General features: G+C 43.5%; 1 protein-coding gene across 8 annotated transcripts in view; it reads right to left on the reverse strand.

Annotated features, from left to right (window-relative positions):
• The window catches only part of FAM135B (family with sequence similarity 135 member B), a 449,831-nt gene that overhangs the window by 122,443 nt on the left and 300,220 nt on the right, over positions 1 to 27,168 (reverse strand). For 7 of the 8 annotated variants that reach the window (XM_055287340.2, XM_055287337.2, XM_055287336.1 and 4 more), the window contains 2 exons: positions 12,651 to 12,790; positions 3,222 to 3,292 (listed from right to left, as the gene is read on the reverse strand). In XM_055287340.2, coding sequence (XP_055143315.1) covers positions 3,222 to 3,292; positions 12,651 to 12,790 — 211 coding nt within the window. Of the gene's footprint in view, positions 1 to 3,221; positions 3,293 to 4,739; positions 4,828 to 12,650; positions 12,791 to 27,168 lie in introns of all 8 variants that reach the window. The other variant, XM_063643568.1, reaches the window with a different exon arrangement.

Consider the following 27,168-nt stretch of genomic DNA (forward strand, 5'->3'; position numbering starts at 1 on the left):
CTAGATGGCAATATCTAAGTGTGACAATCCTGTCTGCTTCACACCATCCCTGGGACTTGTTCTAAGGCCCTAGAAGAGATTGGCCTTTTTTCTGATCTATCAAGTCAGAAGTGTAGCCCCGCCCTTCTTGTGCTCACATCCCCCCTCAAGCATCATCCCGAGCTGTGACAACCAAACATGTCTCTGGGCATGGCCACATGTCTCCAGGGGTCAGAATCCTCCTGCCTGCATTGAGAGCTGCCAGACAAGACAAATTTCACGAGCTCTTCCGTCCCTCATGTGAGAGGCTCTGCTTCTCCATTTTGTTCCCACCCAGACCTACATGATGCTAAAGAGGACAGATTACTTGGTCATGTTTCAGAGCCTAATGTCCACCCCAGGATTTGCCACAGATGCCTTGTCATCCTTAAACTCAATTTATGAAAATTAAAAAGTGTGGCATTTTCAATCTTCCCCAGCCTCTGGCTTCCTGTTCCTCTTAGCTAATCTTATAGTTCATGAAAACCCTTGCTCTCGTTATTATTAAGTGCTTGGGAGAGGAAGCAACACAGTGAAGCCTGGCCTCACTTCCAACTAGGAAGCCATAAAGAGGAAGAAGACATTTATTTATCAGATTGCGTACTTGGCCTATTACGTATATTGTCTCTCTTAATCATCAAACAGACCTATGAGGTATGTATTCTATAATGATATCTATTTTATAACTGAACCTACTGAAATTTATGAGTGTGGGGACTTCCCCAGTGTTTTATAGTTGAGGAGTGCAGAGTTTAGGTTGCTGACTTTTATACACTTTGATTAAACCAATCTCCTGTATACAGGCTCTCCATTAACTACTGTTTTGCTGAACAGAAGGTCTCATTTACTGTGTACACTATGACGTATCACATGGAGGGCAGGTTGGAGGCTGATTTCTAGGCTGAGCTTGGAGTTATCAGCAGGGTTCTGTGATGAATTGGAAATGTCTACCATAAAGCTATGAATGAATGTCTTGGAAGGAAGTGGAACAGAGCCATAGGGCAGGGTGGGTTAATGGAGGCATTAATGACAGAAACCCCAGATGGTTAGCAGAAAATAGGAGCACAAAAAAGTCAGGGCTTTACTTCTGAGTTTATAGCTCGGGAAGAAGGCAAGCCTCTTTTAGGGCTTCTGAGTTCAGTACGGTGCTAGAACAAGTCCTGGCAATGGGGTGAAGCAGGTAGGATTCCTCAAGTCTCTACACTATCCTGCTAAGGAGAAAGCAGATGTAATGAGAAAAGCAGGTGGCCAGAGGACTGGGGTCCAGATAGAGACAAAAGTGAGGCATCTGTGAAGTTGAACCCAGACTGTGGCACCAACATGAGCAGATACTCCTGCCAGCCCAGGGACCAGGCCAGACATCAGCGGATGCCCCTTCTCAATTCCCATACACGATCAAGTCCCTGATACTTCAGTAGACGTCCATCTTTGGTTCAAATCCCCTTGGACTCAGCTCCTCATGTTATGAACAGTCCCATAATGGATTAGACAGATTTCAGAGACAGGACAGTCCTTGAAAAGTGGAAGAAGTTCTGAGAAGAAATCTGACCTTTTTTTTTTTTTTGAGACACAGTCTTGCTCTGTCACCCAGGCTGGAGTGCAGTGGTACAATCACGACGCACTGTAACCTTGAACTCCTGGGCTCAAGCAGTCTTTCCACCTCAGCCTGCCAAAGTGCTGGGATAACAGGCATGAGCCACTGCCCCTGGCCAAGTCTGAACTTTGAAGGGATGAGGGGAACAGTTCTGCCAGCACTGGCTCATCATCTTCCCAATTCCCCATTCTCCAAAGGAAAAGGGGAAACATTTGTTGGAGAGGTTACAGAGACCAGAAGTGAGAATTGACTTTAATTTGCAGATAGTGATCAGTGTGTGCTGAGATTCTGCTAACAGAGAAAGGAGTTTTCCTCCCTTTGCCTAAGCCAAGGGAGGAGGTCTTCAAGGGAGATTGCCCTGTGTCCCCTACAACAGTGGAAATGCAGTTCCTGGTGCTCGACTCAGTCTGCAAAGGCCATCAGGAGAGAAGCTGAGGGTGGCTGGATTGGTCTAAACAAGAGCGAGCAGGCTTGGCAAAGGAGGTTCTCCATATATGTGGAATAAGGGTTAAAATGTCTGTGTCCACTTCCCATGGGCCAGATGTGTGTGCTTTGGAAAAGTATCCACCCCCAAAGAGCTTCCTGAAAGGAATGAGTCACCCAGCCTCTTGTGAGGCATCACTACATCGGATAACTGCAGGGATGGGGCTGGGTGACTGTCTTCTGGCCAGGGGGTACCTAAGGAGTGTCTCTCTAAGGAATTCATGAGAACATCCTAAGGGCAGTTCAGAGTTTACCATATGACAATCCTACTTACAAATGAACCCCTGCCCTTTCCTCCACTGTTTCCCTCCTTACTGTGCCTGACCCTGCAAAGCCTGCAAACTGCAAAGTGGGGAAGAAAGCGGGGCTATGAAGCCCCCCACCATGCCCTGTTCCTACATTGGGAGTTTTCTACCCTAGGAAAGCCTGCATCTGGAGGTGAGGTAGAGAAAGGAGGCAACAGAAAGAAGTTATACAATGGATGAGGTTTAGAGTTCTGGTATTATACTTCACTGGGCTTTTCATACCTAAAAAAGGATGACTTACTTATTAGCTGAAATATCCCATCTTAGTGGCCTGACAGCTCAGCCCAGGGTAGGAAGAAGAGGCCACAGAACAAGCTGAAAGAAAGCAGTTATGAGAAAGAAGAAAGTTGCCTCCTGCTTCTTTAATAAGCAGGTTATAGATAAACGGAGTTTCAAGTTTCAGAGTTGAAACGTAATAGATATGCCACACAAAGATGTAGAATCCCGGAAGAATCTCCTTCGACTCAGAAGGGGATTTGCCATTTGTAGCCTCATAGGGTCGTTAATCTAAAACCCCCAATTATTATCACATTGTTAGATGTGTGAAGGTGTCAGACATGAGAAAGTGCCAGTCAATAAAGCCAACAAGTTATGAGATTTCTGTGTATGCATTTGAGCTGCCTGCCTAAAATGTATGTGGTTTGAAATGACCACACAAACTTTCTTAGCCCGCACCCCTGAGTCAGGGATATTGCAGCTTATCAGGAGATGCTGATCTGAGAGACATTCTGAGGTTCATGGCTATGAGGCTATCCCAGGAGTGGGGAAGGGGGGAGGAGAGCACTGTGCTACCACAATTCAGTAATTTCCATGACACTCACTGCTGTTCACTGTCCGTAAAGTGCAGATCCACCTTGAGTTGAAAATCTACTTCACTCAGCGCATCTTCCATCTGCAAAAGAAACAAAGTCCAAGGGATTTCAGGAGTCCAATGTTGTCCAAATGAAATACTTAGCTGGCCTACTTCCCAGAGTAAGAGAAACACTATCTTGTCCAAAAATCAATGCCATTTATGCTGAAAGCATAATGTCCATGCATGTTTCATGGAGTTCTGGGTAAACGGGATATCTGGGAGTACTACACAAAAAGAAAAATAGAAGGGATTTACATACCCAGTTTGGGAAAAGTCAGTTTGCAAAAAAAAAAAATGCTAAACAAGTGTCCTTATTACAGGACTTTTGAGAGTCTCATTTGGATTTGATCTAGCATCCCACTGGGGGCAAGAGTCAAGTGTTCTGTAGCACCTGCTTTGGGAAGGATGGAGCAGTGAAATCGCAGTGAAATCCCACTTGGCTAGCAATGGGATTAAGTCAGAGCAATGTCATCTCTAACTCTCAGGCATCCTCTCAGGGCAGGCACCATTGCCCACGTGTCCAGAGGAGGAAGCTCATGTTTGGGAAAGTAGTCACTTCTTCAGGTGTCTCAGCCTCATAAGAAAGCAGCTCCTTCATTTTTGTCTTGAAATCTATTGTATTTAACCGCTGTCACTTTAAGACACTGGCATTTTATGTCCTACCCATGGCCGCTTTTATCCCTTGCTTTAAGAAAAAAAAAAAACATACTTTTTAAACACAGGAATCTTTATTCTTCCTGTCAGTTTCTCATATACACCTGGAAGACGGTACCCCTCGTTCTCTTTTTCTCACATCACCCCCAACTCAAGGGGGCATTACTTGCTAAACACCAGATCTCGCCACCACCTCTACTCAGAGGTCAACCCAGGGTCAGTTCTGCACACATGTGATAGGACTTGGTCTCCTCATTCACAGGCAGGATGGAGCCCTTTTCGTCTGTAACCACAAAGCCCATGTCTTATCTATCTTGGTATTTAATGGTGCCTATTACAATTTTGGAGGCAGTGTTATAACCTGGAAGCCTGTGAGCCAAGTATTGTCTGCCGATGTGTCTTGTTTAGTCCCCACAGTATTTTTGAAAATGTTTTGAACAAATTGCAAACATTTACAATTCAGGCAATTTCATATTTGTATTATGGGTTTTCAGCTTCTACAAAAAAAAATAAAATAAAATAAAACAAGACAAAACAAAACCCTGGACTTGGGAGTGCTGGGCTGGCATTTAGAAACTCATTTAGAAACTGTTCAGATGAGGTCATTGCAGTCCAATCTACCACCATTTACAGTATTCACTGACACCCATTTGGCCTGCAGCTAAAAGCCCCTGGCTATTTTCTTGTGTAGTGTCCCCAGTAATCCTTGTATGATTAAGAGAGAGACTAGTTTTAATTCATTCTTGATCCCTTGCTCCAGAAATAGTGTCTGCTGCATAGAAAGTATCAATGTATCTTTGAGGAATAAATAAAGCTCTTTCCCAATCCCCACCTTTTTTGGTTTTTGTTTCTTCGCAAGAATCTCCTCATCTTCCTGGGATGCAAATCTCTTAACCAAAGATCTCTTTGGAAACGTCTTCCTGGTTAAGCATAATTCATGGAGAGATATACAGATGGAATTTATCTTTAGGTCTCCAGGGTTTAAAATTTGTTATTTAAAAAAAGCATTTAAAAGTTAACATTTTGCTGAATCCAAGTGCTATAAATAACTTCCTTTCCTAGCTTTGTTTTGCATAATCATGAATCTAGCTTCAAACACACAAGGAAAGCATTGTAGCCTCTTGTCATCAGGAAGGGAGACAGGCAAAGTTAAGTTTCCCAACTACCTTCTGAGCACGAATTTGCCTGGGTAATGAAAATTCAATGTAAACTCCAGTTTTAAACTTGCTGAAATTTCCTTAGGAACTGAAAGAGAAATCATTGACCTGGATAAGCTGTGGCTAAATTGAGCTGGGCTACGACTTTACAATGCTTCAATGAATCTTATTTGCAAGATATTCCAGAATGAAGTCACTGCCTTTTCTAAACATTTATTTCATGGTTGGTTGTTGACTTCCTACCCCTCCCTTCAAAAAGACACACACACACACACACACACACACACACACACACACACACACACACCATACACACATATGATTTTCCTTTATTCTGCCTTATCTCAATTAGAGTCATCATCTCCATTCAAGGGTCATTTTCTCATGACCAGGAAGCAGTTTTGCAAACTAGTAGAAATAATATGAGAAGCTAACATTTACAGAAGAGTTATTATTTGGCAGGCAATAAACTATCCTTGTACATATACGATTTTATTTAATGTGGATACAACTATGAGTTAGGAAAGACTGTCCTGCATTTACACATGAGGAAACTGAGGCTCCCTGTGGTAAAGGCATTTTCCCAAACTCAGCTATTGAGAGGCCCACATCCCAGATGCTGTCAAGAGCTCCATTTCTTTGGCTTTCTCTCATGGTCACGTATGTGTTCTAGGTTGGATGTTCTCTCACTGCTTGGTTTCAACTCATGATGGTGACTCTCTTGTTTTCTCCTCCATTCTTAACTACTGTTTTGAGATTTGTCACAGCCTGATAGCTAAAAGGGCAGCTTCTGAATCAAGATAGATGGATACAACTCTTAGTTCTATCGCTTCGTATCTATGAGACCTGGGGCCAATCAACCTCTCGGTTGTTTTCTCATTCGTAAAATGGGAGTAAAATAATTACACTTACTCACAAAACATTGTTATTGTGTGAACTAAAATTTAAAAATGTACACAAAGGGCTTTGTTCACAATTGAACTGACAATTCTCAACAAAGTTTAGCTATTATTATTGCTGTCATTTTCAACCATAGGGGCCTGGCCACATGAGGGACGCATTCCTCTACCAACTTCACACAGTGGTCCTGCACACTGGTCACAAACACAGACTTTGTGATCAGACAGCCCAGGTTTAAACCCTGGCTCTACAACTTCCGGGTGGTATGACTTTAGATAAATGCCTTCTTTAAGTCATTGCATCCTCGTCTGTAAAACAGGAGTAGTAAAACACCTCATCATGTTGTTGCAATAATTCAATGAGGTATTCCAGACAAAAAAATCAGCACAGCGCCTCCCATACAGCACATACCTTATAGGTGTAAGATGCTGTTTGTTGGAGTTAGATCAGGCTGGTGGGAAAAATATTAAAGATAGTTACAGCAATAGTCAAAAACTCTCTTGGAAGGCCTGAGGGTTTGCATAGCTTCAGACTGCTTGGCTGAAGGCAGCCAGGGTCTCTTTGCAGGAGCCAGAAAGATTAGCGTGCAAGTACAAAGGAACGCGGGAAGTTTTTTTTTTTTTTTTTTGAGACGGAGTCTCGCTGTCGCCCAGGCTGGAGTGCAGTCGCGCAATCTCGGCTCACTGCAAGCTCTGCCTCCCAGGTTCACGCCATTCTCCTGCCTCAGCCTCCCAAGTAGCTGGGGAAGTTTATCTTACTAACCTGTTTAGTTATATGGGCTTAAGACTAACCTTTATCCTACTAGGGATACTTTACTGCCTCCTACTCAGGGGTCAGCAGAAGTTTATTACCTGCAAATGGTGTTTGCTTTAGGCCTGAGAACTTGGCCTTTAATCTTTACCCTCTAGTGGTGTTTACTCATAATTTATGTTAGTTAGTCTTACTGAATAAATATGAGCCTTACTAACGGACCAGGGCTGAGTCGCAACTGTTTACAGAACTCAGCTTGGAGCCTGTAAGCCGCTTGGCCCCTTGGCTGGACTGGCAGAGCAGAATAGCTGTGTGTCAGTGTATGTTTATTCATCCATCGCCGAGTCAGGGGGTGGCAGGAACAGACCTCCCACAGCTAGGGCCCCCGCAAAAGGGGCACTGCCTCCGCTGTTAGTGCTAAGATTCTTGTGACTTGTTATAACTCATCCTGAACTCCTTTCACTCCCCAGTAGAAGCTTTTCTTCTCCCAACTAGGCTGGACTATCAGTAACACCAAGCCCATTTCATGCCCAAATCTTAGAGTCAACTTCCATTTATCACTCCTCTCTGCACGATGCCTGCCAACGCTCAACCCGAACCTAGTCCTAAGGGCTGCACTTGGCGGCCAGGCAGCTCACCCTTTCGACTCACACAGTTTCCATTCACACAGTTACAACCTCTGCCATGATGCTCACCAAGACACCATGCACTATAGCAGCAACTGGCTGTATGCCCTTGGTCTCCTGGGCCCCATTTTCTATATTATTGCCAGACTGACGTTTCTAAATGCCAGGTCTCCTCCTTCCATCCTGAAGGAGACTCCTACCTTCAAAAAAGGAAAAACATGACCTTTGGCAGAGTCTCTGTGGCTCCCCGTGCTGTGTCCTCAACCTTCCTCTCTAGCTTTGTGTCCCTGCCAGTTTCTAGCCCATTAGCAACAACGCTTTCTTCCCCAAATCTGCCTTCTACTTCACTGCTTTCTACAGGCCTCGCTATCTTCTGTCTCAGGAGCTCTTAACCAGTTACTGTGAAAATCTTGCCCATTTTTCTACTTATCAAAACTCTGAATCAACTCAGCCCCCTCTCCGCTTCCAGCAAAAAAAAAAAAAAAAAGGAAAAAACAAGCCCACCTCTGAATCACTAGGTCTGGCATAGGCTCATGAACCTGCATTTTGTATGAGTACTGCCAAGGGACTCTGATGCCGGTGCACCAAGGAATCACACTTTGGAAAATGCTTTTCCTTTTTAAGCCTATGAAAATGCAATCTTGCTCATAAAATGTGTTTAATATGTAATCTTTTCCTCTTCTTCCTCAGAGTGGCAAGCATTTTGTTGTTAATAATTGTATCTTCTTCTTTGCTTTGCCTGCTGGGAGCTTAGCACTAAATGTATGGGTCATCACCAGCAAATATCCAGAGGTTGTTTGTGCATTTTGGTCCAATACATTTACCCCAGTCTTCATTTTCCTGTATGTATTTTTCCTCCACTCTGCCCCATTCCATTGCTAACTTTTCTTTTTACTATTCTACGCATTTTGTAAGCCTTCCCAAATCTTCTGTGGGATTACGTGGAGTATATAAATAAAATACACACACTACCTCCAGACTCACTCTTTGCAACTGTTATTTTAACATCTCCTCATACACCTTAATTTGTGATTAGTTCTGTCCATGGTCATCTCTTGCACTTATCTGTGACCTCATTGCACAACTGAATCTTCTTCATGTCTGAATTTCTGATAGCACGTGGAATCATGTGTTTGATGAACAGGCATTTCATAAATATCCGTTGTTCACAATGATGTCTATGTGCATCCATGAACATGATTTCTGGCCAACTGGCTATATACAGTGTTTTGGTTGTCATAAGCAGACTGATACTAACTGGAAATGCATCCATTCCAAATATACAGTGTTTACAGACATATCCAATTAACTTTTATTATCCCTGATTTGTGTATAACAATTAGCTGTGACATTGTTTGCTGCCATATGGATTACCCCCAACACAATAATAATTTATTAGCTTACAGAGAAAAGAAATTTGATAGGAAGAAGAAAACAACATGTAATGTGAAATAGACTCCCCGTTCAACTTGAGAACTAAGGCTGGCTACAACCTCACACGAGCTAAGGTTGAGGGTTGGGAAGGTCAAACTTGAAGGCTTTAAATTGTCAGGGACAAGAACAATTCTCTGACGGAATTAAGGTGGAGCAATGGCCAGGATACCTGAATAATGCCCAAACCCAGCCTCCATCATTGGTTTGTCACAAGCACTCTGCCAGGGTAGCTCTTTGAGATCAATGTCCCAAGGGCAAAGGCCCATGGGAAAAAATGGAGCACTGTTTTCTTATTGGGATTTGGGGAAGTGGACCTTGAGCTTGCAGTCTGTTTAACTGGGAGTTTATTACCACTCTAGGCAACCTAACGGTCTTGTTTCCTAAACTAAAGGTATTAACTTGAGTCCAGGAAGGAATTAGAGGATACACTCAAAATGAGGACTCCAGGTAGAGTTTATCAAAGGGATGATTTACAAAGTGTGTGGAAGATTAAGAAAAAGCAACTAACAGCTGGGTGCAGTGGCTCACACCTGTAATCCCAGCACTTTGGGAGGCTCAGGCAGGTGGATCATGAGGTCAGGAGTTCAAGACCAGCCTGTCCAACATAGTGTCCTGGCCAACAACTGTCTCTATGAAAAATACAAAAAAAAAAAAAAAAAATTAGCTGGGCGTGGTGGCAGATGGCTGTAATCCCAGCTACTCAGGAGGCTGAGACAGGAATCACTTGAACCCAGGTGGCGGAGGTTGCAGTGAGCTGAGATCATGCCACTGCACTCCAGCCTGAGTGACAGTGCGAGACTCTGTCCTGGTACAGTGGCTCACATCTGTAATCCCAGCACTTTGGGAGGCCAAGGTGGGCAGATCATGAGGTCAGGAGATCAAGACTATCCTGGCTAACACAGTGAAACCCCATCTCTACTAAAAAAAAAAATACAAAAAAAATTAGCCAGGTGTGGTGGCGGGCACCTGTAGTCCCAGTTACTAGGGAGGCTGAGGCAGGAGAATGGTGTGAACCCAGGAGGCGGAGCTTACAGTAAGCCGAGATCGCACCACTGCACTCCAGCCTGGGCAACAGAGCGAGATTCTGTCTCAAAAGAAAAAAAAAAACAGCAACTAACAACGGCTCAGTTCTCAAAGTTAGTAACTACAGGACTTCCTTATCCTAGGCCTGAAGAGTCAAGCAGAGACAGTGGTTATCAGAACTGGAGAGAAAGCTACACGGAGTGTGTCTCCCTGACTGGAGCTGGGGCTTTTGGAAGGACAGCACAAGTGGTATTCTGGTAAAGGTTTAACAACTGTCTCTCTGAAGAAAAATTAAAAACAAAACAAAACAAAAAAACACACTGATTTGTAGCATTGGCACTTTCCCCGGTGTAAATGTTTTCATCACAATTGACTTCAAGCTATGAATGTGAAGTCGCTAAATAAGGTGTTGGAAAGAGGTCTGTACCCGTGGCTATCAAAAGCTGGTATAAGCAGGCTCCAGCACACTGCTGGACACAGCCAACCCTCCAGGACCCTGCAGGGAAGGAGCCTGGGGAGTGAACACTCTGGGCCCATTCTCCTCGTAGCTCTCATAGGCTGAACTCAGTGGAAACCAAAAGGTAAAGACACGACAGAGCAGTTCTTGCAGCCAGTCTCCTGGGGCACGTAGCAGGTGGGACAGCAGAAAGCGGAAATGGCCAAGTAGTCAAAAGCCAGCCAGCATGGCTAATAGGAGTTTGGTTTGTTCTTTTAAATTTTGATTCAGATCAAGTATTTGCAGTCATTGTGATGGCGTAAGTGAGACAGGGTCAGGTTAACTGAAGGCTCCAGTGAGTGAGGTGTATGTTCCTTGAGGTATTGAAGCAGGCAACTGTGGTCTGGGCATGATACAGAAAGCCAAGGGCCATCAAACAGGGCACGTGGTGGATGCTCATCCCTGTTTGGAAAGCATAGTTTGCAAAGGGCCTAAAAAGAAGGGATTACAAGTTAAATTCATTCATTCAACAACTAAGTCATTCACTCCACGTTGGGTAACCACAATGTAGTCGTATGTCTACTGGGGCACTCAGGATGCAAAGAGAGATCCAGTCCTGTGGAGCCTGCAGGCTGGGAGAGGGATGACAAAATTCTAAAATAAAAATTGTGCCATTGCACCCTTCTAACAAAATCAGTGGATTTCTATTGCCCAAGAATAAGCCCTAAATTCCCTGTCATGGCCCACAATGCTGGGCCTCCCCTCTCCATCTTCATCTCCTGCTCCTTTGCCCTCCCTCTCTGTGCAAGTCACCTCAGCCTTAGTGCTTTTCCTGAAACACCCCAAAGTCATTCCCACCTCAGGCTCTTTGTCCTTACTGTGCTGTCCTCCAGAGCCGACATCTCCCTGACCTCGTGGCATGCCTGAATCTTCCTCCGCAGTTGGGTCTCAGTTCTGCACTGGCTTCTCTGGGAGGCCTCTTCTGTCTGTCACTTGCCCTCCAAGGAATAATCATCTTGGGCGAAGGTTGTGTTGAAGGTTGTGGTGAGTTCATGACACTCTCACTACCTGAGTATCTGTCATGAGGCAACAGCCAGTCTTGCACCGCAGGACCATCATGAGGTCTCTTCCACTTTGCGTACAGTTGTAGCTTCACGGGGCCTCCAGAGAGGGTGCAAACTCCTATACTCTTATCTCCCTCAGGAGTGTGTCTCAGAGACTAGGGAGCTGAGCATGTAGCAGTGAGAAGGCTCAGTAATAGAATATGCACGATCAATTTAATTACCTTGTGATATATTGATCTAATATTAGAATATCAGCCCAAAATGCCAGGGATATTTCATGTTCACTATTTTACCTCCAGCACATAGTAGGTGCTTAAGTGAGTACTCAATAAATTTTTGAAATAATAGATGGGTTAATGAATAAAGAATGAGTGACAGCTTTTAAATTTTAGCCACAAAGAGGAATCTGGTCACTACCTAGATAACAAAAGATGTGGACAAAAAGCCAAGAAACCTGAGAGGAGAAAGATAATAGATGCCCAGCAGGAGTTGTTATGCATACCACATGAGGAATGCAAGTAGGGGGGCTCTAATTAGATCTTCCTAAAATAGGAATACCCTTTCATATAATTCTCTATATATTCTAGCAGGAAAAAATCAGCTCGAATGTGGCAACAGGTACACTTCAGTGAGGCTGGGGGAGGCAGATCAAAAGTTTGAGCTTCAGATATTCCTTTGAGATGTGTTAATCTGATGAATAGGAAATTTTCAGTCAAGTTTCCAACTAATAAAGCGAGCTCCCCAAGGCCTCTGGGCTTGCAGTGATGCTGTTTCCCCTCGTTCGATGCCCTTCCTCTTTCTTTCTCTGGTGAATTCAGCACGTGCATCTGAAGCCAGCTCTTTTGTGTAAGCCTTGATGAATACCGGCTCTGTCATCTCCACAGAGATCATTTCTCTACCAAGGTGTTTGCTTATATATCTGTTTTCCTGTGAAATTATCAACCCTTTCAAGGTAGAGTTCTTGCTGCCTTCTGTGGTTCTGTCCCTTATCCAAGGGTCCCGCCTAGAGCCCTGGAAAATATAGTTACTCAAAACCACCTGCTGACTGACTCATTGACAGAGGGTCTGAACAGATGCGCAACTGGGCAAATGAGGAGAGAAGAAGAGACCCAGTAAATGCGTCAATGGAGACTGTTTGCACTTGAGACTACATGGAACAAGCAAATATATGAATAAAAAAATGAGTAAAACAACGAACATATAAATAAGTGCATGAGTGCACTAAAAGCACTAATCTCTGTCAGATTTCAGAGTAAATCGGTACCTTCTTCTTTCACCATTTACCTAGCAATGAGAGAGAATAGCCATGAGAGGCAACAGCCACTTGTGGCTGGGGGTAGATTCACGACTTACCCTTTCACAACCTAAGAGCAAATGAACTCGGAAGACCACAGCATCATTTATGGGCACCTCTTCATTCCGGTATAAGATCTGAAAGACCCGGCTGTGCACGGTGCTGTCATGGACACAGGCTGAATTCAGGCTGCTGCTCTCTGCAAAACAAGAATCAGTAGGAACCCATGAACTCCAATACTGTCCCGTACCTGCAGCCCTGTCAGGTGCCTTTCCTGCTCAAGCAGACTAATGGCCCCAAGCTGCCTTCCAATTTCCAAAGCTTAAAATCACAGTTAATGAGACCTCGCCATATGAATATTTCTGTTCATTGAGTTGGGCTGGTATCTCAGAAAAACCTTGTTCCATCCCTTAAAGGCGATAAAATCTTGGCTAAGTCACTCATGCCATGGGCAGTGCTCCTGGGCTGCTATGCAGTGCCTGCTCAACTTCTCACCTATTCACCTGTCCCCTCCTCTGTGAAGCATTCCATAAACCTCCTCTCCCAGAAACAATGAGGAGAAGAACGGGGAGAAAAAGACAGAAAACACCTTTCCTTCCACAAGAACTTCCTAGTGCCCATAGAGTCTCTCCCTTCTCAAAGGTGCTGCTTGCACATCATGCATGTCATGAGAACACTCTGTCTTGAGTTTTAGGAAAATGTGCGAATCCTACTACGCTGTATATCAAGTTTTAAAGGAATTTGTTTAGCTCTGTATCCTCCAATGCATTCTAGATATACTATATCCCTAAACAGTACTTCAAAGTTGAGTTATATTTCAAGAAGGCAAATCTATGCAATGCATCCACTGTCTGGGGTTATTTGGGGGAACAAATGGGTGAACTCCTCCAAATTACTTAACACATAAACTACACAGTTGGAGATACGTGTAAAAAATATATATATGTATATATATATATATATATATAAAATTCTAAAATAAATAACACTATCCAGGGTTATTGTGGGGGAACAAATGGATGAACTCCTCCAAATTACTTAACACATGAACTATACGGTTAGATATACATGTAAATATATATATATATATACACACACACATATATACACACATGCACATACATATGTGTATATATATTCTAAAGTAAATAATACTAATATTTGTATAAGGCAATGATTACTTATTGATTACCTATTTATAATAGGGAACAACTATATGGCATTTTACAAGTTCTAAAGTGATTTTCAATTGTGGTTACTTTCCTTAATTATCATAACAAACCCATAAGGTAAATTTTACACCAGATGAAGAGACAAAGGCTCAAAGCAGAGGCAGGTGCCTAAATATGTACTTGTTATGAATGTTTATGTCTCCCCAAGATGCATATGTTTCACCAATGTGATTATATTTGGAGGTGGAGCCTTCAGGAGGTAATTGCATCCTAAGGGTAGAGTTCTCATATACGGGATTAATGCCCTTATAAAAAGAGGCCAGAGATCTGTTGCCCTCACCTTTCCCACCATGCAAGGATACAATGAGAGAAGTCATCAATCTGCAAACCTGGAAAAGGACCCTCACCAGAACCTGACCATGCTGGCATCCTGATCTCAAACTTCCAGTCTCTAGAACTGTGAAAAATACATTTCTGTGGTCAATAAGGCGTCCAGTTTATGGCATTTTGTTAGCAGACTGAGATGGAGCATTGCTATGTAATGAAGCATTGTGTAGATTCATCCTGACATCTACCTCTTTAATAAGAGAGAAAATGAAGTCTCCAGTGAATGAATAAAATGCATCTATTTCCTAGCAAAGGGTGGGGACGCTATAAAACAGTACTGAAAGAATTAGTTTGACTGAAATGAGAGCCAAGAAAAAAAAAAAAACAGCCCAACTAGCAAAGAAAAATCCTAAGTACCTTGTACACTGTCTCTGGATAAGTCAAAGAGTTCTTTGGAAACAGGGACACAGGATCACAGTCACCTCCCAATGCATAGTCACATCTAAACAAACACCTACCTTGTAGCTTCCGAGCAAGGAATACAAAATATGTAAAATGCCAGGTTGTTTCCAAGGCTACTCAGATGTGTCTGCTCTAATTTGCACTTTGTCATGAAGGCAATAAAATTACTGGCCTAATGCAGTTCTATTTAGACCTGCTGTATTCAAATTGATGCGGCTATTAGATAGAAATGATTCATGTGTGCAGATGCCTCTCTGTTTTTATTTGCTACACTAGCTCTTTCTCTATCACTGTCAAGGCCCCACTGATCTATAAGCCAGAATGACAATGTGGCAGCGGGTGGATGGGGTGAATACTCTGAAGGTCAGAGCAGCCCTGAGCCGTCTGCCACCAGGAGGGTCAGCCAGCAAAACAGTTCAATCACTTGCCATCTTGGGCAAGTGACATCACCTCTTGTAACAGCAGCTTTCCATGTGAGAAATGGACACAGCCACACTGACCTTCTGGGATCACTGTGGACACAAAGAGGATAAAATAGACCAAGCTCCTAAGACCAGGCATGCACTGGGCATACAATATACAGTATGATGACTTTTTAATTGTGTTGGCAGATAAAGTTCTGAGTAATTTCTGTTGAATATATTATCATTGGCCACATTTTTATGGGAGATTAAGCGCCTCTGAATTAGAGCAGATTGGCAAACAGACCACAGGGCTTAATGGGTATTTACTGAAAATCGCCAAATCCCGAGGTGCCCCATTAAGCCTGGGATAAGTCACTTTTCATACCTTAGGAGACTTTCTGGGTCAACTCCTCACCACTATTAAATAGGGCATCACATAGAACAGGTGTATTTTTTACAAGGGAAGGCTCACCAATCGCAAGACACTTCCCTGGGATTGTGGAGATCACTGGGACAACACTCCCTGCTTCATTCCTATTGGGATTCTCCCTTCTTCAACAACATTCCACATCTGGATACCCGACCCACTATCCTTACTCCTCCTTGCTGGTGAAATCAGCACCCAGAGACAACAGAAGTACATACTGTCTCTGCCCTTAAAGACTAACTCATACTTTGCGATGGCAGCCTTTCCTAGCTATGTGGTAAATAGCCAGTTTTCATTTTAGAGTATTTTTATGTATTTTTAGGCAACAAGATTTCTATTCAAGTGGTCCAATGAGAACGTGTAGAGTCTTCCTACATATCTGTCTTCTTCTTTTGTGCGTGTCAGCCTTGGTACCATGCATAAAAAGAGTTGAAACTTTAAGGAGAAAAAAGAGATGAAAAGAAAATGGGTGGAAGAAGGAAAGGGAATGTGAACAGAAAAGAGGAGGGGAGCAGAGAAAAGAGAATACAGCAGAAGAGGTAAGAGGAACTCTTCAGGTTTCAGCTGCACAAAGAATACATTCCAAACAACTTAACACAGAATTTCAGGCCAGACGGCAAGAGAAAAAAAGACTTTTAGGTGCTGTAATTTCTTCTTCTCCCCCCACAAAATGAATGATATTAATACTTTATAGATCTATGCACCTTTAAATGTTTAAACCTTAAATGATGACATTCCCTCAGCTGGAGCTCCCAGCAGCCCCAGAGGGATCTGTGAGTGTGGAGTATAAAATACAGGTATTATTCTTCTGACAGGGACTCTATGCCCAATGCTCAAGCCAACAGCACCCTTAGGGACCATCTACTTGTGGACTAAAACCTCAATCTCATTCCAAGAACATAGCCATGGCTCTGCCTGCATGTAGGAGATTCCCAAAGAATCAGTTCTGTGCCCAAACTCCAGAAGATAACCCCTTCAATTCCCCAGGCCTGAAGCCAGCTGGCTGAGGTCTGGACTGTGTGAATTCCTTTAAACTCAGGATATACTCAGAGAATCTTCCAACAGATTAGAGCCAACAGAAGGGGAAAAGCCCCATTAGACTATGGGTTCCTCAAAGTCACAATGTTGGTTTTCATATGGTTTAGAAAATGCTCCTTTCGTAAGGGAAATATAAGTTCTAGACTTGTCCCCACTTTCCAGCTGTGTGGCCTTGGGCAGGACTATGGAATCCAAGCTCCAATGAGACAAGAATCATGCCTTACTTAATTTCCATAAGGAATGTGAGGCTTAGGTAAAATGGCGAGTAAAGAAGTATGTTTTTTACTGAAAAATTATCAAAATCCAAACAGATTTTCTCATAGATTGAAGATGACAACAATTAAGACTCTTTAGGTAGGGTGAATTTTCTGACCCTTTCTAGGAACAGGAAGGACAGAAAATCACCCTGAGGCCAAACTTTATTTTTTTTCCAATGATTGTAAGGAATAGGCAGAAGAGAAAGCCACTTTGAAAAAGGTATTCATTGTTTTCCACAGAAGGAGCAGAATAATTTCCTGTAGTCGAGCATGTGCTGCCTAGCTCGTAGGGTCATCGAGCCTTCAAATTGAGCCAGGTAGGGAGGGCCAACACATGACCTCTTGAGACTCCCCCACGGTTGCTACTCTCCTGGAGAGCCCATCACTGGAGGGCAAGTGGAAAAATATGGATAAGAAACCAGGAACTCCTGGGAGACAGGCAACCGTGGTCTTAATGACTTCTTGAGGTTGAAAATCAGGGATACTGTTAGACTGGGACAGACCCTTCCCAACCAAGGTGATACTAGTGTCAATCACACAGCACAACATGTTCCCAGAAATGAAGCTATCTTGAGAAAAGCTGGGGCCCAGGATGACAACTCTGGATGTTCAGAAATGCTCAGGGCTTCATGGGTAGAAGGTTGGTTTGGCTACATTGTGAGCTGGAAAGATAAGGACACACTTAACCTGAAACAAAGATTGTGCTGTCAAGAGCAATATCTTCGTTCATTGTGTGCTGCAATAACACAATAGCACAGACTACGTAATTCATAGTGCACAAAATTTGATTGGCTCACAGTTCTGGAGGCTGGGAAGTCCAATATCAAGGTGTTTGCATCTGGCAAAGGCCTTATTTCTGCATCATCCCATTGCAAAAGACAGAAAGGCCAAGAGACAAAAGTGAGCTGAACTTGCCCTTTTACAAAGGCAGTAATCCCACCCAGTAGGCTAAAGCCCTCATGGCCCAAACATCTCTTACAGTTCTCACCTCAACACTATTACAACGGCAACTAAAGTTTCAACACACATTTTGGAGGGGACAAATGTTTAAATCATAGCAGTTTCTAATGAGTTATAACCTGGGAGCTCAGGGTGGAGGCCCTAGTGGCCTGCGCAGATAACTGGAGCAGCAAAGGGTTCACCTTTGAAGACCCTCAAGCTTCCTCCGAATTCTAAAGACCTATGCTTCAATAGAGACCCTATGTGCCAATGAGATGCCCCAGCAGCAAGGGACTGATGAGATTCATTTCTATCCTAAACTAACATTCAGAAAGGGATCACACTTCATTGTGTCAGCCCAGGGCTTCTTGGATGATGTGACATGGGAAAAGTAAGTGGCATTTCTGCTAACAGGGCATTAAGATATACAAGTACTTACTTGAAATATGTGAAGAGATGAAATTCTGCTTGTACCTTCAATTTTTGAAGCATTTCAAATTGGTGACACATCAATAAAGAGCTGTATTTTGGTTGTCATTTTTATTTCAATCTCAAAAAATATAAAACATTTTTCTTGTTTTCTACTTAAAGTACCCTGCTGCACATAGGGTATTGAATATTTCGCTTTCATGCACACGGACATAAGTTTATGCCTCACCTATAATTTTAGATTATTATGTTTGTATGTTATTGCTATAAAATGTGTTTATTCATTCATTGAATATTTACTAATCACCTGCTATGCACGAGGTCTTGGGCAAAACATTGGGATTCAGCACTGAACACTCACAGGGTTCCTTTTGGGACATCTATGTTCTACACTTGTGTCTGTGGAATAGCGAATGAATATTCCCATTGTTGTCCGACTCCGCAGACATCTCCTTGTGTAAATGAATGTTTCATCTTTCCACATACATTGCATTAGTCGGAATGCCTTATATGGCTAATTTAAAATTCTGATTGAGGTGGCAAACTATGTAAAACAAACTGAGTTTGATCATAGATGTTATTTATTAATTATATGATTGGAAAACTCACTTTTCTATAATATATAATACATACAAAATGGTTTTGTTAATTGCAAATTGCTCAAAGCTAGCCTGAGATTTACTGGTCTAAATTCTAGATACTTTATGTTCCTTACATCACTGAGTATAGCCTTGGGTATATGAGTTTTCATTTTATTCATGAGGAAACTCATGATCATAGAGATTGTTACATCCTCAATGTCAAATATACTAGATGGTACAATGGTGACTCCAAATGTTATTTTTTTTAATTTCACTCCTTAATTTGTTTATTCATTCATTCATTATTTAACTCGACAACCACACAGGCAATATGTTAGACATAATTCTGTCACTGATAAAAACAATGACAAGGAATATTATTCAATATTTAGTACAGTATTTCCCAACTTTTTTTCTCTCCTCACTTCAAATGCACTATCCATCAATTTGTTTAACAAAAAAAATCTGAGAATGACAGAACAAAAGGCTTTTCATATCACTAACACTCAAATATTTAGCGAATCAATCCATCAATCAATTTATTAATAAATGCAAAAATGGAGGGATATGACTTTTGGAAGTTAACCCAATGTTTGTTATAGTTCTAGTTTGTGAGAGTTCTAATATCCAGAATTTCTGACTCCTAGCCTACTCTACAAGAAAACCCAACTTACAAAGCAGATACCACGCTCTGGCAGAAAGTCCTATTTGTAAGAGGGCAACTAAACTAAAGATCCCACTAAAAAGCACCACTTAACCTACTGAAAATGAGAAAGGCTGTTGCTGCTATTTAACAGGAAGCATTCTCTCAACAACACTGAGTGGGCTTAATTACTTAATTATAAACCATTGTGACCTACTATTAGAATAAGCCCAGTAAGGCCAGCACTTGATAACACTTTATTATCTAATAATGTGTATTGCTCTATAATCTCAAAAGTAAAAGACCAGTGTGTTTCCTCTAGTACACTTTAGTTGCTCAACACAGAAACCCATTGGATTTCCTTCGATTGGTCGTAACTGCTGAGTGGTCTCAGGTATTTCAGTTTGGATTTCAATAACAGAGTCCAGTGTTTGGCCTTGTGCCTCATGCTTGTGTAAGCACATAGATTTGAGTTAAAAGACATGGATTTACTCTCAGCTCTGCCATTTATACACTGTATACCTGTGAACAAAGAACTTGCCCAGTGTAAGCCTCAGTTTCCTCATCTGTGAACTGGGGATGGAAGAGCAATACTGTTTCCGGGTTGTGAGAGTTTTACGAGATAACCTATGAAAGTACCTGGTACAAGATGTAACATATAATAGGGGCTCAGACCAATGGAGTGAATAAACATGCTGCTGGATTAATAGGAGTGTGGAGCTGACATGGCTATTACACATTATCCAGCACAGAATTTTACCAGATATTAGTAGAAGTCTCAGTGGAAGTGAGGAGTGGAAAATTGGAAAATAATCTTTTTTTTTTTTTTTTTTTTTTTGAGACGGAGTCTCGCTCTGTAGCCCAGGCTGGAATGCAGTGGTGCGATTTTGGCTCACTGCAACCTCCGCCTCCAGGGTTCAAGTGATTCTCCTGCCTCAGCCTCCTGAGTAGCTGGGATTACAGGTGTGTGCCACCATGCCTGGCTAACTTTTGTGTTTTTAGTAGAGACGGTGTTTCACCATGTTAGTCAGGCTGATCTCAAACTCCTGACCTCGTGATCCACCCACCTTGGCCTCCTAGAGTTTGGGGATTACAGGTGTGAGCCGCCACCTCCAGCCAAAGGGAATCCTTAATTACCCTTTGACACTATGAAGAAAGCAGGCTTGGCCCAGGGCGGTGGGCACTGCCTGAATGGAGCATGGAGCATCTCCCTGCTTACTAGCTGGGAGATGCTGGGTGAGACTTCGACTCCACTGGCCTTAGTTCTTTTACAGGGAAAAATGACAATAACAATCCGACTACACTGGGGACCCAGATGATGCCTCATGCCCTCCTCGCCTGTTCTTCCAGCTCTTGCAGCTCTTCAGCTTCTCTCTCACTCACTCCTACCCCTTCCGGATTCCTAGGCTCCTCCTGCACCTCCCACCTCTCTGTGCTGTAGAACCCCAGGTCATGGTCCCAATTATTGTCTCCATTACTAGCTGTGCTCTTCCCTAGCATCATTTCCAAGGCTTTCAAGGCTTTCTATGGCACCTACAAGCTGAGCACTCTCAAATGTATAATGCCAGCCCTATCTCTCTCTCCTGAATGGGCCTGATCCTTCACCGCTTGACGTGATTTCTTTGATGTCAAATAAAGATCAGAACCCTCTGTTTCCAGTACAGAACCTTTGATTATGTTTCCCAAATATGTTCCTCCTCCCGTCTTACCCATACTAGTGAAATACTTCCTTGTCATTAAATTCCTCTTTTCCACTCACCTCCTCTATCCAATCATCAGCACATCCTGTGGATTCACACCCAAAACATGGTTCTGACGAACCGAATCCTTTCTATCTCTTTCAAAAAATGTGCTCTCAATATTGCATACTGAAAACCTTACTTTTTGCTTCTGCTCTTACCACCTATTTGTCTACTAATATAAAATATAAACTAGATGTTGGCCAGACACGATGACTTATTCTTCCAATCCCAGCACTTCAGGAGGCCAAGGTGAGAGGATCACTTGAAGCCGGGAGTTCAAGCCCAGCCTGGGTAACACAGTGAAACCCTATCTCTACAAAATTTTTTTTTGAATATATAAAATTAGCTGGGCATGGTGGTGTGTGCCTGTAATCCTAACTACTCAGAAAGCTGAGGTTGGAAGATCTCTTGAGCCCAGGAATTCGAGGCTGCAGTGAGCCATGATCTTGCCACCACACTCTGGCCTAGGTGACAGAGCGAGAGTTTGTCTCTAAAAACAAATAAATAAAATGAATAAATACAATATAAACCAGATGCCATTATCCCCTCCTTGCACTTAGAATGAAATCTAAAGTCTTTACTATGGTTAATTGGCCCTAAATGATGAGTGTGGGAGCTGCAGCCACAATGAGGACCGAACACAGAGCTGACGCTTTGTGCCGTATCCAGGCCCCGCAAATATTTATAGAATGCATGACTGACCACAGCCCCAAGTGGCCTGATCACAGAGAACTTGGCAGTGGGTGTAGTAACATTTGTGGAGGTGAGCTGAATCTTGGATGGGGCAGCTAGCTCACTGAGGCTGTCTCTATTTCCCGCTATGTCCTCATGATGACCCAGAGTCCACATCGACCCAGGTTCCCTTGCAAAAGGCCGGCACAAAGGATGTCCAGAATGCACAACATGGGGCTTTCTGAGAAGGGTACAGCCAAGGCTCCACCTTCAAATCCTGAAACCCGTCCTGTTAATAAGTCATCAGGAGACTCAGCAAATCGGAGGCAAAGAGCCTTGTTGATGTGATTCAGGCTTTCCTGAACCATCTGCCTCCCCATATGCTTCCCGAGGAGAACTAAGTATAGCCGCAATTGCAGCTAATCAAATATTTGTCAGAGCTGCAGTGTCCCCACCCAGTCACGGTCTCCAGGATGTGCCAAGGAGCACAGAGTTGTTTGCCAGTCCACGGTGGCCTTGGCCTTAGTTGGAGGTCACAGAATATAGGGGGGAGTTGTGACTACAAAAAATAGCAGGGAGCCCCAGAGTCACTGCTGATTAGGGGAGAACAGGTGGTTGCCCTGCCTTTGCTTTCCACAGAGATGGCAGATCCCTCTAGCAGGGCCTGCCCACTCCAGAGGCTAAGCTAAGCCCAGCCAGTCCAGAGAGAGATCATAGCCTCAGTCCCTCCAACTCCCTCCAAGGTCTGAGCTCCCCCCCACCAACCCAAGCATTGAATGAGCTGTCCCCATCACAGCCCATTCTCACCTGGACTGTCTCCCCTTTCCTCTCTTGGTCCCCTCCCTTCTGTCCATTAGGGCACACACCCACACACCAGGGTTGCACTTGCAGTCTGGAGCAGGGCAGGATATTCAAAATTGGTGAGCAGAGAGAGTAACCAGTCAGAATGCCTGCCAGGCAGGGCGGTGAGCAGGGCCTGCAGGTCATCGGCTGCCCTGGTGTAAATCCTCTAGCTATGGATGATAGAGAATGTGAAGGTCTGGAATGGGGGCCAGGGTAACTGGCCACTGTAGTCTGGGAAGGAGGACTTGGAAAGCTCAGGGCAGTGCCTGTTATAACAACTGCTCCTATCAGACGCACTGGCTGAATATTGCCCCTGGTTAAAATGAGAAAGGTATCCCCGTGCCATACACAGGTCAGTCCTGCCAAGACCTGTCTCTGCAGCTCAAGTTTTGTCTTCTTAGCTTCACAGCTTTTCACCTCATTCATTCTCCTTCTAGACTCCAGTGGCAGCTCAGAGTGACCTGAGCTCCTGTCCTCCAGGACAGCAGAAGCTCTTGCAGCTGACATTTTTCCTTCCCTTATTCATCTCCTCTCTCTGCTAATACATTGTGCCAAATACTACAGATACACACTCTGTCTGTGCATGGACATGGGAATTCCTTCATGGAGAGCTCCCCTCTCTCCAGCTCAAACCTCCTTAGTCCTCAATACCCATGCACTCTTCCAGTTGCCTACATACCTCAGAGTCCCAGCCCAGTGGGTGACCTGGTTTCTGATGGGTCACCTTGACTCAGACTTGGCCCTGGCTGGATCAAGTAATTAACTTTCAGTTCCACACAGCAAATGCAGAACGGAAGGGTTTGAACCACACATTTCAACCAGGTTCTGGAATATTTCTTGATCCGAACTTCTGCATGTAAGCCCCTTAGCTCGAGACAACAATTGGACCAGTCTCAGGCATAGCCAGAGTGGATGGTAACCACACACTTACTGGTGCTGACACTTCAGGGAGTAGGGCCTTGAGAAATGATGGAAGATCCCACACATTTCAAACTGTCACGCTTTCAGCAAGCTTTCTCTGCCTGTTCCAGATGAATGTGAATATTCTCACCTCTGGATCATACGCACTTACTGCTCAACAACACTCGGCAGGCAGAAGATGCTGCCCACCTCTTCCATGCATCCCTCCAATACACACACTCCATTCATCAGAAATACTGAGAATTCCAGGGACCTTGTAGGATCCGTAGACACAAGGTGCTCCTTGCTTTTGAAGAATCCCCAATATTATTCTCTTCTCTTGAATAAATGTTATGATTTCCTCATTAGTGTCACCTGTTGAATCTTGCCCTTTGACCACACAGTAGGTATATGCCCCTTGTGCTCAGCCCCCAGCAACGTACAGAGGGCTGGCTGATGGTGCCCCTGGTGCCTAAACAAACTTTCATGGTTGCCTCTGCACCAAGATGTTGATGTGAAAATAAATGAGCATAAGAGAACAAGTCATCTGGTGGTTGAATCTAAGCTGCAAAAATTGCTGCTGAGGATGTAGATCTAGGTGTTCATTGACACTATAGCCAACTGGCTAAGCCTTGGCTGACACCCAGTTAGGTGATACTGTGACTTTTGACCCCTTGTGTCTGAGAAAATTCTACATCCACCATCTGAAAGTGGCAGTGTCATCTGCATGGGTGTCAGCCAAGGCTTAGCCAGTTAGCTCTCATATTAATGAACAGGTAGGCCTACATCCTCAAAAGCATTATGTGTTTGCTTAGTTAAACAGATGGGGCAAGATGACTTGAGGTATGTGACAGTGATGCTTTAGACCACTGTGGTACTGGGAGAGAAGTGAAAGGCTCATAATTTTTGCTATTACAAGAACATGAATTTTTTTTTTTTTTTTAGACAGAGTCTCACTCTGTCACCCAGGTTGGAGTGCAGTGGCACCATCTCGGCTCACTGCAACTTCCACCTCCCAGTTCAAGCAATTTTCCTACCTCAGCCTCCCAAGTAGCTGGGACTATAGGTGCCCACCACCACACCCAGCTAAATTTTTGTATTTTTAGTAGAGACGGGGTTTTGCCACGTTGGCCAGTCTGGAGAACATGATTTTTTCTAAAAAAAACTCCATTTTCTGTAAAATGGAGCTGTAATATCTAATCACAGAGTTGTTGTGAGTATCAAATGAGACGATACAAATCAATGCCTGTGACTCACTATACATGAGCAATATTGTTCAGTGTTTTAATTACTTCCTTGACTTTTGGGGAGAAGGAGGGTGGGTCCTGGCTCATAGTGACTTCCACCATGCCAAATCTAAGCTTCTTTCTGATTAGACCTGGTTAATTATTGATAATTCTCAGAAGTCCTATCACACTGCTTGCCCAAATGACCAATCCGTAAATCTTTTTTGAATGTTCTGTTCCTCTGACATTCTTTTTTCCACTTTCTTCTTCTCATCCACAGACTGTGTATTTTTCCTTTCCTCAGAAGTTCTTCCTTCAATGCCACAGGCAGAGTAATTGCTCCCTCGTCTGTTTCCACAGCATTTTGCGCCAGCTCTTGTAGAATACTTGTTCCTCTGAGCAGCAGTTCTGTCTGTCTTTTGGTAACCAGACTGTGGGCTTCTCCAAGAAGGAAAAGTACACAACTCGCCAGTGAGTTCTAGGATTCTAGTAAGGTGCTTGACATAAGAGGCACATAATTAGTCTTTTTTATTGAATTGATAGCATCATCCTCACCTCAAAAGTCTGCCTGTTTCTCAGTGGCCACTTAAATGCTACCCCTTCTATGAAGATCTTCCTAACTAGAAGGCAGAGTTTAGTACTTATAAGCAGCACAGGCTCTGACTCAGACTGATCTTTGTTTAAGTTCAGGCTTTCCATGCACTTGCAAATCATTTATCCTTTCTGAGAATAATTATCTTCATGTATAAAGTAATCATGAAAGATTAGATAAGACAAAGATGCCTATCATTATTATTAAAAACACATATCTTCCCCCTGTTTATTCATCTAGCTTTACACCTTTCCTGTGTCTCACAGAGTCCACCTCCTATTTTACCCATCTTAGAGTCACCTTATTGCCACCCACCTACTCCCTCTCACCCTCTATTGTTCTGTAAGCTACTTAAGGGCATAGACATTAGGAAATCACTTGAGTCTCTTCCCTGTGACTAGATCAGTACTTTAAATAAAATAGATGCTGAAAAAGTTGCCAAATGAGCACTTGAGTGTTAGTCTGGGGAACTTGCTTATCCCCAAAAGAAGGCTGAGTACTCACTCCTATTATCTGAAAACTCACGCAACCAATATGGGGACTGGGAGCTAAAAGAAAGTCATATAGTTTTATAAACGCATTTCACAAATAGGAACTGGGGCCTCAGAGAGATGGAGAATCCAACCAAGGACCAGCAGTGGAATTCCGAATCTACCCGCCGCACCCATGGCCCTCCCTGCTACCCCCAACTGCCCTGATGCTTACCAGGGCACCAAAAAACTATTTCCAAGGCTCTCTTGACTCCTTGTGTCTGAGAAAATTCTACATCCACTATCTGAAAGTTGTAGCATCACCTGGTTGGGTGTCAGCCAAGGCTTAGCTCATTGGCTCTAGTATCAGTGAACACCAAGCCTACATCCTCAGAAGCACTTTTTGCAGCTTTAGATTCAACTACCAGATGGCCTGTTCTCCTGGGCTCATTCACCTTCCTGTCAACACTATGGTGCAGAGGCAACCACCAAGTTTGCTGTTTAGGCTCCAGGGCCACAATCAGCTGGCCCGTTGTACGCTGCTGGGGGCTGAGCACAGAGAGCAGCTTATCCCCTTGGCCAAACATTCATTCCTCTACCTTCCTCGTGACCTCTTTTTATTGTGTGGCTGTTTATTTGCATGTCTGTATGAGTTCCTTAGAGTTCAGTAGTGCTGTGGTTCATCCCAGCAGCCACATGACTTGGCACAGGGCTTGGAAAAAACAAACTTTTTAATGACTGTGTTACCCAAAACAGAATGAGGTTTATTTGCCTGGCAAGTAACAGATGAATCTCCACAAGAGCGCAGGTTTGGATCGACAGGAGTTACATCACTTGTCACAAGGGAGGAAAGTGCTAGGGGTATTCTCCAAGCAGTGTCTCCCCAAGGGAAAGCAACAGAAGGGTTTTATGGGGTGGTGGAAAGGGGAGAGGGTGCATCATCGCATGCAGAGGAGGGGGCTCAGAGGTGCAGATGCAGTGAGTCATCATGCCAGCACAGAAGCACAGAGGTTGCATGTTATGATAATGAAGCTACAGCTCCTCCCGGGGTGGAGGCTTTAGCATGGTAACCAGGAAAGTTCACTCAAGTTCATCTATAAGTTGCCAGGGCTGTCGGGAGCTGCTTCCACTCAATTAAGTGATTACATTCCACACAGGATTTTAGGGGGAAAAAAAAAAACAGGCTGGAGGCTGTAAAATAGGCTGATTGCTCAAGTTGATTAAATTCCTATAGTCCCTGGAGATTCTCCATGTCTGCTTGCAACTAGAGTGTTTTAACTATTTTTCCTATTTTATTTTACATATCCAACATTTCCTCCTAAACCAGATTCTTCCCAATGATGTTGAAATGTATTCACCATTCTTTCATTAGAAATATACACAGAAGTCAAATCTCGCAGCTCTTCCTAGATACCTTGGTTGGGTAGCAACCAACTTACCTAAAGGATGTCTC

Source organism: Symphalangus syndactylus, chromosome 7, assembly GCF_028878055.3.
Source record: "Symphalangus syndactylus isolate Jambi chromosome 7, NHGRI_mSymSyn1-v2.1_pri, whole genome shotgun sequence".
Classification (NCBI taxonomy): Eukaryota; Metazoa; Chordata; class Mammalia; order Primates; family Hylobatidae; genus Symphalangus; species Symphalangus syndactylus.